Here is a 13161-nt window from a genome sequence, read left to right on the forward strand (position 1 = left end):
CAGAGGCAGCGAGGTAAATCACTCAAAAACGTTAGAATCCTCAGTGAAAGGAGGATAGATTTAGGTAAGAGAAGGATAGACATAAGTAGAGGGAGGGAGGCAGACCTGGGCAAACGTTCCGTCCTCGTTGCATTCTGGGACAAACATGGACTCGTGAGGTCTCCGGGCTTGTTCCAAAGCCTGGCTTCTTTCAACGCGACACTTGGACTGACCTCCATCTGTAACACATTTGACAGGATAGTTTCATGGTGTTCACTGCAAACAAACATCCAGCACTACTGTTGTCTTTGTTCCCAGGGCTCTTGTTCCCTGTCAGCACCACCATGTTCACACCTACGAGCTGACCCGCAGAACCACAGTTTACTGCTGCCTGACACTCAGGGATGTCTGGCATCTAAAGAGAAGTCATTTTAAACAGGGATAGAATATAGAATATTGCAATGTTAAATGACAGATAGGTGGAAAAAGCCTTCAAATTACTCCAGCAGGTCGCTCAGGCCATCAATGGGCTTTAAATACTGCACTTCAGACTAATGTGGCTGATGAGTGAAAGTTCAGCTCAGATCAGCTCTGGGCTGGGGAAAAATTTGGCTCTGGTATTTTTGGCTTAAACCAGCCCATCACTGGCAAACAAAATACACGGTCCCCTTGCTCCACTTTAATAGGCAGATCTACCCAAAACTTGCTCCCAAACCATTACAGAGCCGGAGTAAGAGCTGTTAATATATTTAATGCAATGATTTCTTTCAGTGGACGTGGTGTTGTTTCTCAAGTAGAAGTGTGATGTGATGCAGTGCTTTATAGTGGTTTTTCTGAAGTACAGTACAACAAAATTTAAAGTCAAAAAGTGTTAATGCCTCTGCTGCACACTCCTGACATGCTTTGCATGTAGCTGGCACCACTAGTGCCAAAAAGCCAGAAGCTTGCCTCAGTATGTGGAATTCATCAATGAAATATCAAAGATGGTTTAATGACTGGGGATGTTGAATTATTCATCTTTGAGTGCAATTAACTGCATCATTTTTTACTTCCTGTTCTAAAATTCCACTATTTTGGTTTCAAAACTGTTTTTTGTGTCATTTTAGGCTAATTGACGTCTTGTTTGGATACAGACCTGCTTCAGGTATATCAAAGATTACAAAATGAACTTAACCAAAGAAAAAGGACCTTTTTATGGGTTGAAAAGGAAATAAAGGGAATAGTAAAAAGGTGTGGGTTTGATAACAGAAGGTGAAGATGTATTTTGATCCATCCACTCAAATGTCTGTGAGTTTTCTTAAGTGAAAAGAGACATTAAGGAGCTGTGGTTGACTTATTTTACATCACTGTAGCTCAGTGTTAATTTTGTAATTTCAGTCTCAGTCTTAGTTTTTTGATGACGTCTTCTAGTTTGTTTGTTTGTTGATTCATTTTTGGGCCTTTTCATGCCTTTATTAGATAGAGGAGGACAGTGGATAGACACTGAAACAGGGAAGAGAGTGGGGAGAGGCATGCGGGAAATGGTGCCACAGGCCGGAATCAACCCGCCTGCGTACATGGTGCGTGCCTTAACCCCTCGACTACCAGCGGGCCCCACATGTCTTTTAGTTTTAGTCATATTTTACTAATTTCTACCCTTTTTAGTTTTAGTTTAGTTGTAGTCGATGAAAACTCAAAATATTTTATTCCAGTTTTAGTCCATAAAAGTCCTCACATTTTACTCTTTACTTTTAGTCCAAGCATTTATTCTTTTGCCTGAATCTGGTTCCAAGTCATGGTAGTATGTTCTATGCATCCTGTCAAACCTGAGGTACCTGCTTTCTACAGTTGAAAGGCAGAATAGCTAAAGATGCATTGTTTTTTGACAGGTTTGCCCACAGTGGAGAAATATCATGGATTATTATTATCTGACGAAGACTACATTACATTTAGTCTAGTTTTAGTCATCTCTTGATGAAAACTAAACTTACTTTTTGTCAGTTTTAGTCATCACAGACTTATATTTGTTAGTCTTAGTCAAGTTTTTGTCACTGAAGAAAAGGCTGCAGACGAACATTTGTAGTCATAGTTTTAGTTGATGAAAGTAACACTGCTGTGGCTGCAGGGAGACGCTGACATGGCTGCACCAAAGTGTGCTGAAAGGGACAAAAGAAAAAAAAAATTAACTCCATTTCAAAACATTAATGTAGTAATTGTGAATCATATTTAATCTTAATCTCTAATTATGCTTTATTGTGTGAAGTTTTCATTGAAGGAAGTGGGTGGAGCATGACGTTGCATTGCTTGAATGCAGTTGTGCACTGGTTGAATTCAGTGCAGTTGTTCCATCACTTTTGCATAAAAATAGATAAAAACATTTGTCTCAGACAAAAAAGTATTTTCTTTCCTGTTTTTTGAATTGCAATTAACCTCCTAAGACTCTGCATGCACATATGAGGACATTACATCCTGGCTTTCTTACAACACAGAAGCAATTTCTATTAGAAATTTTGAGGACATTTTCTGTACATCCCATGGAAGTTTAAGTTATTCATTTAACTTAAATGAGAATTTACTTTCTAATTATCAAGAATTTTCATGGAAAATTTTGGGAATATATCTTGGAAATTTTCCAGAATTTTCATGGAAAATTTGGGATATTTTTGCCTATTTTTGAGAGCTTCATTGGAAGTATTTTTGCCTTGAAATTTTAGGTATTTGCATGAACATTTTGATTATTTTTGGATGTTTGAGGATTTTTTTTATTTTCAGTGATTTTGTGTTAATTTTGCTTTGAATTTGTATTTTACTTTTTGGGGAAATTTTGCTTTGAATTTTTTAGGTATGCTCTTGGAAACTTGGGACATTTATTTTTTTAATTTTGGGAATTTGATTGTGAATTAGCAAGCAGGGTATCCTTTGAATTTTCTAGAATTTCCTGGAATTTTCAGGGAATTTGTTGGAATATTTGGGCGAAATTTTCCATCATTTTTCAAAGAATCTTGGGGAATTATATCTACATTTTAGGAAGTTTGCTTTGAGAATTTTTCAGGAATGTAAATAGATTTTGATGGGAATCTTCTTTAAAATTTAGGCTTTATGATACAGTTTAATAGAAAAATTAGAGGATTATTTCAAGAAATGTGGGGTTGTTTTATGGGAAACTTTACAAAAATGTGTTTTTCAAAACTTTTCACAGTCAAAGCCTGAGCTTTTAAATTTATGAGGTCCAAATTACCTCGAATAAATGGGAGAAAAAAAAAAGAAATTCCAAACAAAGGCCCAGGTCTCAGGAGGTTAAGTTTATAGGTTTTTAAGGAACCTTATAAAATCATACTGCATACTGCACATGCTAACAGTTTGCAAACAGATACTAGCAGAGTCCATGTAAATGTATTAGTATCACTGTTCCCTGTGGGCTGCATGGTGGTGTAGAGATATCACTGTTGCCTCACACTGCCTTTCTGTGCAGAGTTTGCATGTTCTCCCTGTGCATGCGTGGATTCTGTCTGGGTACTCCAGCTTCCTCCCATGGACCAAAAACATGCTTGTTAGGTAAACTGGTGACCCTAAATTTCCCGCAGGTGTGTCTGGTTCTTTGTCTTTAAATGTTTGGCTAGCAGTGAAGGGTGTATCCTGACTCTCGGCCAATGACAGGTGAGACAGGCTCCAGCCTTCATGACCCAAACGGGATAAGCAATATAGAAAATGGATAGATGTTTCTTGTGAATCACCGGGATTCTTTTATGTCACACAACATCTCTGCCAGCTTCACAACCTTCTGTTTGACCAAGAGGGCGATGTACGGACAGTATGCGTGCTTTATGATGGTACAGTTGTATTCAGAGACCTTCAGTAAACACCAAATTGATTGTTCTCTACGTGCAGCCAGATTCTTTCAGGGTAAAAAGTATTTTTATACGGGTGCAGATGGCCTAGTGGTTTAAAGCGCCCCATGTATGCGGACGGCTCGGGTTCAAGTCTGGCCTATGGCTACTTATCCTGCATGTCTCCCCCACTTTCTCATCCCTGTTTCTGTCTTTATCCATTGTCTTCCTCTATGAATAAAGGCTTAAACATCCCAACAATGTATATTACAAGTATTTTTATACAGCACAACATGAGAGCTGCTGGTCTATCATAGCCTCTATTATTAAATTTTAATTTGAAATTTTTTTCTGTAGAATAAAATAACATAGATGTTGGATGCTTAGACAAACAGCCAAATCATGTCTTGTCACTACTGATGGAGTCTGGGGGTTTTGAATTAAACACACACACGTGTGCACATGTCAGTTTATAAAAAGTATACAGGTATTTTTCTTACCCCAACAAAAATATTTGCCTCACTCAAAGGCACCTTTGCAACAAATGTATAGCCGTATTATTTTGTCACTTTCTGAACTTTTTTCCAAATCAGAGTTTTGTGCCATTTTTCCAGCAGCACGTCCATCCCAGAAAAGTCAAAGACCTTTCATTATACTATTCAAAAAATACTAAAATAACACATTCCTCTACACTGACCGTTTCCAGGGCCAGAAGGAGCCTATGAGCTCCTCATTGTTAGAGCTGAGGAGTGCGTCATGTTCTCTACAAGGTGGAAACTGAGTCTGTGTTCCTGCAGCTCTGATGAGCCAGGCCGCCTCTCTGGGGACGGGGATGTGAGTGGCTGAGAGGTCAGAGAATGAAGTGGGCTTCACACCAGCCAGTCACTGGTTCAAAATCCACTCAGCAACTCCTGTTTTTATTGCACTCACGGACTTGTGGAGTTTATGTTCATGTTCCACTGTTCCTGTATACACAATCACACCAGGGAGCTGACCAGTGCGACCGCAGTCCTCCATGGTTGGCAAACACTCTCCCTGGATAAATAAAAGTTTCAAAACGTTGTCTCTGGACCTGAGAGGAGACAGACATGTAGTCTCCTCCAGAAAAAAGACGCACACAGCCAGAACTGTGCAATGAAGTCACCAACAAGGACAGACATGATTACACGAATTCATAAACCTAGACTCTGGGTATATTTAGCCTTACTAAAACAAGCTGATTACACAATGTGCTGCATGAGACTTATGGGGAACAAAAACAGTTGAATGTCCTCCTAATGACACCCAAAAATTATGTAAATACGAGAGTGTAGTTCCTGGATACACAAAAAAACGACACAATCAAAGGCTCTTGGCATTTCTTTATAAAGATCCGTCTGTCCATTTTCTTCCAATTATCCAGGGTCTAGTGGCCGCAGGCTAAGCAAGTCATTTTCCAGCTTTTCCTCTGGGGGTTCTGTTCCAGGCCAGCCACGTCCTCCAAGTTGACCTCCACAGGGAGGCGACAAGAAGGTATCCTGATTAGATGCCCGATCCACCTCAACTAACCCCTTTCAAGCCGAAGACGCATCAGCTCTACTCAGAGCTCTCCCTGGATGTCCAAGCTCCTCACCCTATCTCTAACCCTAAATTTCCACATACTCTGACTGCGTCGCAAGCTGGCGCACAGTGATTTTGCACTGACCGATGGCTCACGCCCTCATCCACTGGATCTGTTCTTGGAGTGCAACACAGTGGAGCAGCTCAGAACAGCTGTAGATGTGAGATCTTAGAACACAGGTGTCAAACTCAAGGCCCGGGGGCCAAATCCAGCCATTTCATATTATATTCTTACTATAACTGGCCCTAAAATATGAGGTCTGCAGATTTCCTTCAGTATAAAAATGTAAACTTAACCTTGGTGATATCAAATATCCTGAAGTCATAAAAATGTGAAAAATATAAAAAGTAAAAATAATTAGATAAAAGAAATGTGGGAAATTCTTTTTTTTTTTTTTTTTTTCATTTTTTATATTTCTAATTTTGCGTGGCACAATTATGACTTGTATCTATTATTTGGACTTTTATTTTGTGTTTTGAGCTTTTCATATTTATTATTTTGACTTTAATCACATATTTTGACCTTTTACATTTATTATTTGGACTTTTAGCTAATATTTAGGCTTTTTCTGTTTATTAATTTTACTTTTTATCTATTGACTTTGTCAATTTAATTTTTTTGACTTTTGTCTAATATTTTGGCTTTTTCTATTTATAAGTGACTTTTTATCTCATATTTTGACCTTTTAGGGTCACAGTTTTAAATTTCAAGTTATATTTTGGCCTTAAAAACATGATTGTGACTTTATTTTTTTATATATTTATCTTTTAAAAGCATTATTTTAACATCTCACTTTGTGTTTTGACATTTTGAACAAATAAGTTTGACTTTTTATTTCAGATTTTGAGCCTTAACTTATCATTTTGGCTTTTTAAATCTCAAAATCACTTATCATAATTGCTCATCTTTTCCCCTCAATTTATTACTGATGAAAAATGAGGTTGACAGTTTGGTTAAAAGTGGACCCTGTGGGCCCTCAGGTTAGACCTGAATCCAGAATCTGGCCCCTGCTGTGACTGAGTCTGACACCCCTGTCACAGAAGAATTAACGTAAACTGGCTTCTTTTAGCTGAAGGATGGTGTGTGAACTAGTGTTGTATAGCCTCATGCACTTCTGTAAGAGAAAGGTGACTTGCCAAGGTTACATAGTGCTGAAAACAGGTGACCAGGGCACTCTGTGGAAAAAGAGCTGATGTAGTTCTCCCAGCTGAGAGTGACCGTTCTGTTAGGTACGCTGTGGAGTCACTAATTTAGGGTGGAAAAGTTTTATTTTGTTGCATTTAAATATAGTGAAGAACCAGCTGCTGTATGACGTGTTGACTGTGCCCATGTTGTGTGTTCACAGCTCTGTAATGAAAAGTAGCTCCAGCTGTCATAATGTTTACATGTTTGTTGTTGTTTGTGGTTGCTGATTGTACCTGTTTGCTATTTAATTCCCTCGTGGTCAGATTGATCTCTTGTGTTTAATCTGAATCTCACGCACACCTCGTTGAGCTTTGGCCTGGCTTTGCCATTGTAAACATGGATTGGTTCATGAACTGCCTGCTTAAATAAAGCAGCACTTTCATTACAACAAAGCAGAGCTGCTGCATCTGCACGGCCTGCGTGAGCTCTGCCCAGCTCTCCTTTCTCTGGCACCACGCCGTCATTATGAAACATATCCACGTATTACCATACAGAGGGAACAAAATTCACTCCAAAAATGGATTTGGTCAGGGCTGCTGTTTTCTTAGCAGACAGTGGGGCTGAAAAAAAAGAAAGGAGGGGGAAATGCCAAGATCCAACCTTGACTTTAGACCTATCAATCTCTGCTGTTGTTGAGTGGCTGGCATCCAGAGACTGAGGAAGTGTGTGATCCACGTCTGTAAAAACTTACACGCCTACAGAGAGGCGGAAAATGAAAGACATCTTCTCACTAAGGTCCATGTTTCCTGACCTGATGTGGTGTTCATGCTGCAACATCTTAAACATGCTCACAGGGAAAACCAGAGTATTCCTTTGTTATTTTAAGATAAATCAACACACAGCACAGAATCACAGGTTTAGTTCTTGCTGTCAGAAAAATCTCTAGTATGAAAATTAACCAGAGGGTTGTCTGGGATTCAAATACAGCCATTTGTTTAGATCAGTGGTTCTCAACCTTGGGGTCGGGACCCCATTTGGGGTCGCGAGACACTGAGAGGGGGTCTCCATATGCCTTAAAAAAAAGCTAAGAATATTTTTTAAATTACACTGCTGCTACTTTACACCAAATTTTACACCGATTGTAGCACATTTTTGCCACTTAAAACCCATTTCTATTTTAAACCCTTTCCACCACTTTTTCTGCCTGTTTTTGCCTCTTCTAAACCAATTCTTGCCACTTTCTGCCTACTGTTGCCTCTATCAACTAGAGCTGTGAAAAAATACATCCGATACAATATCGATACTTCAACTCTTAATATTGATTTTTTGGTAAAAAAAAAAAATTCCTACTTTAGCTGAGTTGTTAGTAAAATGCGACTTGCTCACACGTTTGTGTGAGCACAAACAGCGAGTTAAAGAAAGGAAATGCCGTTTGCAAGCTCTGTCTTGCTGCCTTGAAATATAGCGGGAACACCACCAACTTATTGAGTGATTTACATATACGTCATCTCTATATTTTCTCAGTTAACTGTGTAGAATATCGCAATATATCACAATATCATGATATCCTGATATATGGTGATACTATCATATCGTGACCCAAGTATTGTGATGTGTATCGTATCGTGAGGTTCTTGCCAATACTAACCCCTACTATCAACCACTTCTTACACCCCTTTTTGCCCATTTTAACCAGTTATCCCATTTTTGCCAGTTTATATCAGTTTTTCATCACAGTCAACCAAAGTTTTTGCACTTTAAAGCCATTTCAGTCACTTTTTAATCCCCTTTTATCACTTTTTGTGCCCCTTTTTTGCCAATTTCATCTTTTTTTTTTTTTTTGCCATTTTTAACCCATTTATGTTCTTTAAAAATCCAATTTCAACACCTTTTCCACAACTTTTTGCCATTATTAACTTATTCAAGCAATTTTTTACCCATTTGAAATGTTTTTAACAAAAGTTTTTTTCATTTTAAGAAGGCTATTTACTATACAAATGAGTAGATAGAGATATTTGTTGCTTTGATAAGAGTGGTTATTATTGACGTCAAATATAAAATATGGTTTTCACAGCTTAACTTCACAATGGACCGTGGTTTTGCTGACCTCCATGGGCCCCCAGTTTGGCTGGCTCCCAAAACCCCTTCCCTTTTATCCCTCCTAATGGCTGGCCTTGTCTTAAAATGACTACTTTTCCATGTTCATGGCTGTGTTCAACCACCTTCAGGTAAAGTGGGGTCCCCGGTCTCTGGCACCTTTATATTGGGGGTCATGGGCTGAAAAGGTTGAGAACCAAGTGCTTTAGATGATGGAACTAAATCTGAAATAGATGCCAAAATTGACACTTCACAGAGCTTGTGGTGTTTTTAGTCTGGTGTGGATCAGCGATAGGAGTCACTATTAAGTCTCCCAAGTTCTCAGACATCATGTCATTTTACAGTATCACTGGTGTAAAAACATTCACCTTTACTGCAAGGGAAACATAACCTCAGGGCACATCAGCATTGCAGATGAGCTCTGAAAAGTTCCCCTAAACTTGATAGCAAGAAAACGAAAGAAATGTAAGGGAGCTTTGGCAGTCAAAGTTTTACAGCATTTGGGTGATATTTTAAGGTGTAGGTCAGGTCAGGTAGGGAGCATATGCCGCTTTGTGTCCTCCCAGCTGCCCCCTCCACCCTGCATGGGGTCCCCCCCAGCGTCTGGACCAGCCCACCAAGTCCTGGGCAACCAATATGCAGGGAGCTGGATCGAGGCCTGGGATAGCGCATCTGGCTGTAGAAGTGCAGTTGCCGCTCCCGTATCAAGCAGCTGACCTGTCTCATCCTGTCTCTCCTGAGCACATCAGCATAAGACACAGTCTTGCCGAAGATTCCCAAAAATACATCCAAGAGAAGTTGTCATAAAGGAGTCCAGTCGGCGCCTCTGGCCATCAGTCAACGTCCAGGTCTCAAGAGTATGTCGTTAGACCGGGAGGACGAAGGACGGTAAGACTCTGACTTTGGTCTGCAAGTTCAGATACCAGGAATACCACACTATTTTGCTTAGCGAACCCATTGCCCCATGTGCGAGTCCAAGTCTGTAGTTGAGCTCAGCCTAGAAGTCAGATCGATTAAGCTGCCAAACTAGGTGAACTGCTCTGGATCTTTGTTTTGGCCCAGGAGACATGCATTCCCATCGCTTCAACCTCCTCACTCAGCAAGTTAAATGTCCCCACGAGGCCATCTACAGCCTCGACAAGGATCACAGCATCATCAGCAAAGTCAAGATCAGCAGTCTGGACACCACCAAATGACACTCCAGTTTGCTGCCCCTTTCACCCGCTCCATTATCCAGTCCATACAGGTACTGGGGAGCATAGGGCTCATCCCAGAATCAACTTGGAAAAAGTCAGAGGTGGAGCCACCACACTCTCTAGCACTCTCTAGACCAGAACATAGGGCAAATATCAGCTGAATGAGTGGGATCCAATGGAGCTCCAGAATCCTCCGGAGGGCATCTTTACTCACTGAGTTGAACACCTTCTGGAAGTCTACAAAGGCTGCAAGCAACCACTGGATGCTGAGCAATCCAAAGAAGTCAAAGTCTCAGTGGAACAGATTACCAGCCTGGCAGCATGTAGTAAAGGATTTTTTTCTCTCAATGGGCTCAACAGTTCTTTTGTAGAAGCCTTTTATTCAGAATGTTATGAAACAATGTCAGGCAGTCTTGATATTATTCCTAAGAAAATAAATGAAAGAGTTAAAGAAAGGTAAAACCAGTCCAGTGCTAATAAGGGCTAATACAATAAATTATAGTTTCCAAGAGGAAATTAGGGTACAATGAGGTCCAAAATGATTGAGCAATTGGGATGGAATTAAATATCTTTGAGGTTTGGCAGCAGATCGTCACTAGAACTACTCTCCATGTTTGCTGAGCCGTTTCTTGGTTTACCTTTGAGCTCCAGGTCTCTCCCCTCGGATGATGAAGTTGTTGCTGGAGGCACCGGAAACAGATCAATTATCGGCCGGTTTTTACCTAAGAGGAATAATAACAGATTAAAAAAAGACAAAAAATATCAGTTCACTGACCTGGGGCACGCATTTAGAGTTTAAGTAGCTGATTACAACAACAGTTACATTTCCTACGTCAGCTGGGAGCTGATGGTGTTGACCAGAAGTTCATTTATTTTTTGACAGGCTGCCTACAGCCTGCTCGGACTGCACAGTTTTTTTGGTCATTCATGACGGTACCATGTCAGAGTTTGAAACTAAAATCTTGTCCTGTCTACACTTGCAAGCGTGATCCCAACCACTTATTGCTTGTATTATGCTACTCTGGTAAATAATGACACAAATGCTCTCCTATTTGTAGGTGTTGGATTCATGTTGTTGTGGTCAGGTCAAAGTAGACAATCATGAGAGTAAAATTCTGACACGCTAGTCTTGTTGAGCCGTGGTCGTGGGGCGTGTTGGATGGGATGATAATTATGTAATGTTTTGATGATGAGCTGAGACGTTGCACTTGCAATCAGGGCAAAGTCTGGCTGAATTAGTGTAGTCTGAGCCGGCCTTTAGAGAGCCTAATAAGGTGCAGTATCACAGCCTGGTTTGGGGGCCTGTCTGTGTAGTTTAAATCCAAACTGATGCTACTGATTCAGACTGCATGGAAATTAGTAGGAGGTAAAAATCACACAGACTATGTTTGAACAGTCTGCTCTCACACAGGCCACTAAGTTTTTCAGCAATCAGTCTCCAGAGTATGAACTGCTGCCCTCCGGCCAGAGGTTCAGGGTTCCCCACTGTAAACTGAACAGGTTTATAAATTCCTTTATTCCTGTTTCTATAAAACTCTTAAATAGTTGCAAATAAGGCAGAAATGGCAATAGGCTGGAAAAAGACAACATGCAGATGGAGTGTTTAGACCATTGGTCATCAGTCTGAGCTGATGTGATGGTACTGTTGATGATGATGATGATGATGATATTACTTTCATGTTGTGTCTAATCTCAGAATTAAAGTAAACTTCTCAAGCATCTCTGTGTTTTTAAGTTTAGTTTAGGTAGTTGTTTACAGGCCTGAGCTCTCTCAACACACATAGATAAGTGTATATACAAGAATGCAAGGTGAAACAGCGGCTAAATCTCAAACTCCTCCCTAAACCCTGAGCCCTTAAAGACTTTACTGACTGCACCTGGAAACTGATTGAGTGCATGAGGCTGCTAGGGCTCGAAGTAGTAGAGACAGGAATGGGACACCCTTCTGTTTTTGATGACAGCATGGCGTCATGTAAGTTAGAATCGCAGCTTTGGGAATATTGATTTTATGTTTTCACCTATAGGCCTGTTTCCCCAGTGGATAAAGGCTGTTTTATAAAATATACCTACAGGAAAACGTCCTCCACGTTTTTTGTTTACTGCTTCGCTCTTTTCACTTCCCTTTATAGCATTCACTAGCAAGCTTCCCCAAGGAATCCCTGTCATGTCGCAGTGCTATGAACTATGGGTAATTTCCTCATGCTAAGGGTGAATCCCATTTCTTCCCCTTAGCCCTTATCTTAGCCCTACCCCTTGGTTTTGCACGTTCATGTTAGGTGAAGTGATGTCCCAGTTCTCTTTTCAATCAAGGGGTAGGACTAAGGGCTACATAGTCCTTGAAATGAAGTTTTTTTTAGGACCACACTTGAAACCAAGGGGTATGATGAATTTCCCCTCCATTTTTCAAATGAAAAATGGCACAACAGACTACCAAGGTGCATAAATAAAAAAGTTTTTTCCTATTTTTGTTTTATTGTATTTTTGGTATCTACATATGTAAACGAGGGTTATTATTTGTATAAATAAGTGGAGAAGATCAACACAGTATGAATGAGACGGTCGAAGCTTTATAGTTACCTCCGATGACGTAGCTGTTTTTCGTCAATGTGTGATGATGAACAGCAATCAAGTAGCATCTCGTTTCTTAAGGGAAGGTTTTTACCCCTTCCCTTACCACTCTGTTTCAAGGGGCAAAGGGAAGGAGTGGACTAAGGGGAAGGGTAAAGTGTAGGGGTGCACTGATTGATCGACCAAAATCGGAATCTGCGCCAATTTCCTTAATTATGGGGGATCGGTGATTTGCCGATTGATAAGATAGGTGGTAGGTAAGATCGGTTTCATATGTACCTCTACCTACCAAAATATGAAAAATGAAACACTAAAGGAAATGATATAATTTAGTAGTTTGGACAGCACTGCTCTAAACTTTAAATTTATATTTGAGAGAACTACCTCATGTGCAGTTAAAACAACAAGTTTGTATTTTTTCACGGGTATTGTTCAATGTTATTTTATAAAATAAGATTGGAACATTGAAGGTGTATGCTGTCAGTTATAAAAAAATCGGTATCGGCCAAAATCGTAATCGGCAGGCTTTTAAACATGGGCGATCGGTGATCGGCCAGAAAATTGCAATCAGAATGGGATTGGCCTTAAGTCTGCAGATATGCCTACTCTCAGAAAAGGTGCATAAAGGGCTCAAAAAGTCTGTGAGAGATGCCTCCTGCACTTTACGATTCGACAGTGGGACAGTCCTAAGCCCTCACAGACCTAGCATGAACGTGCCTTGAAGTCAGTGAGTGTTGACATTGAGACTGGGCCACTAAGTATGATCCTTTGCTTTAGTCCAGTATCAAAC

At 40.2% G+C, this 13161-nt stretch overlaps 1 protein-coding gene across 6 annotated transcripts in view; it reads right to left on the reverse strand.

The window, feature by feature from the left end:
- The window catches only part of smoc1 (SPARC related modular calcium binding 1), a 124870-nt gene that overhangs the window by 61707 nt on the left and 50002 nt on the right, over window positions 1-13161 (reverse strand). For all 6 annotated transcript variants that reach the window (XM_041811848.1, XM_041811847.1, XM_041811846.1 and 3 more), the window contains exons 3-4: window positions 10442-10525; window positions 106-218 (exon numbers count right to left, since the gene is read on the reverse strand). In XM_041811848.1, coding sequence (XP_041667782.1) covers window positions 106-218; window positions 10442-10525 — 197 coding nt within the window. The remainder of the gene's footprint in view (window positions 1-105; window positions 219-10441; window positions 10526-13161) is intronic.

This window comes from Cheilinus undulatus, linkage group 18, assembly GCF_018320785.1.
Source record: "Cheilinus undulatus linkage group 18, ASM1832078v1, whole genome shotgun sequence".
Lineage (NCBI taxonomy): Eukaryota > Metazoa > Chordata > Actinopteri > Labriformes > Labridae > Cheilinus > Cheilinus undulatus.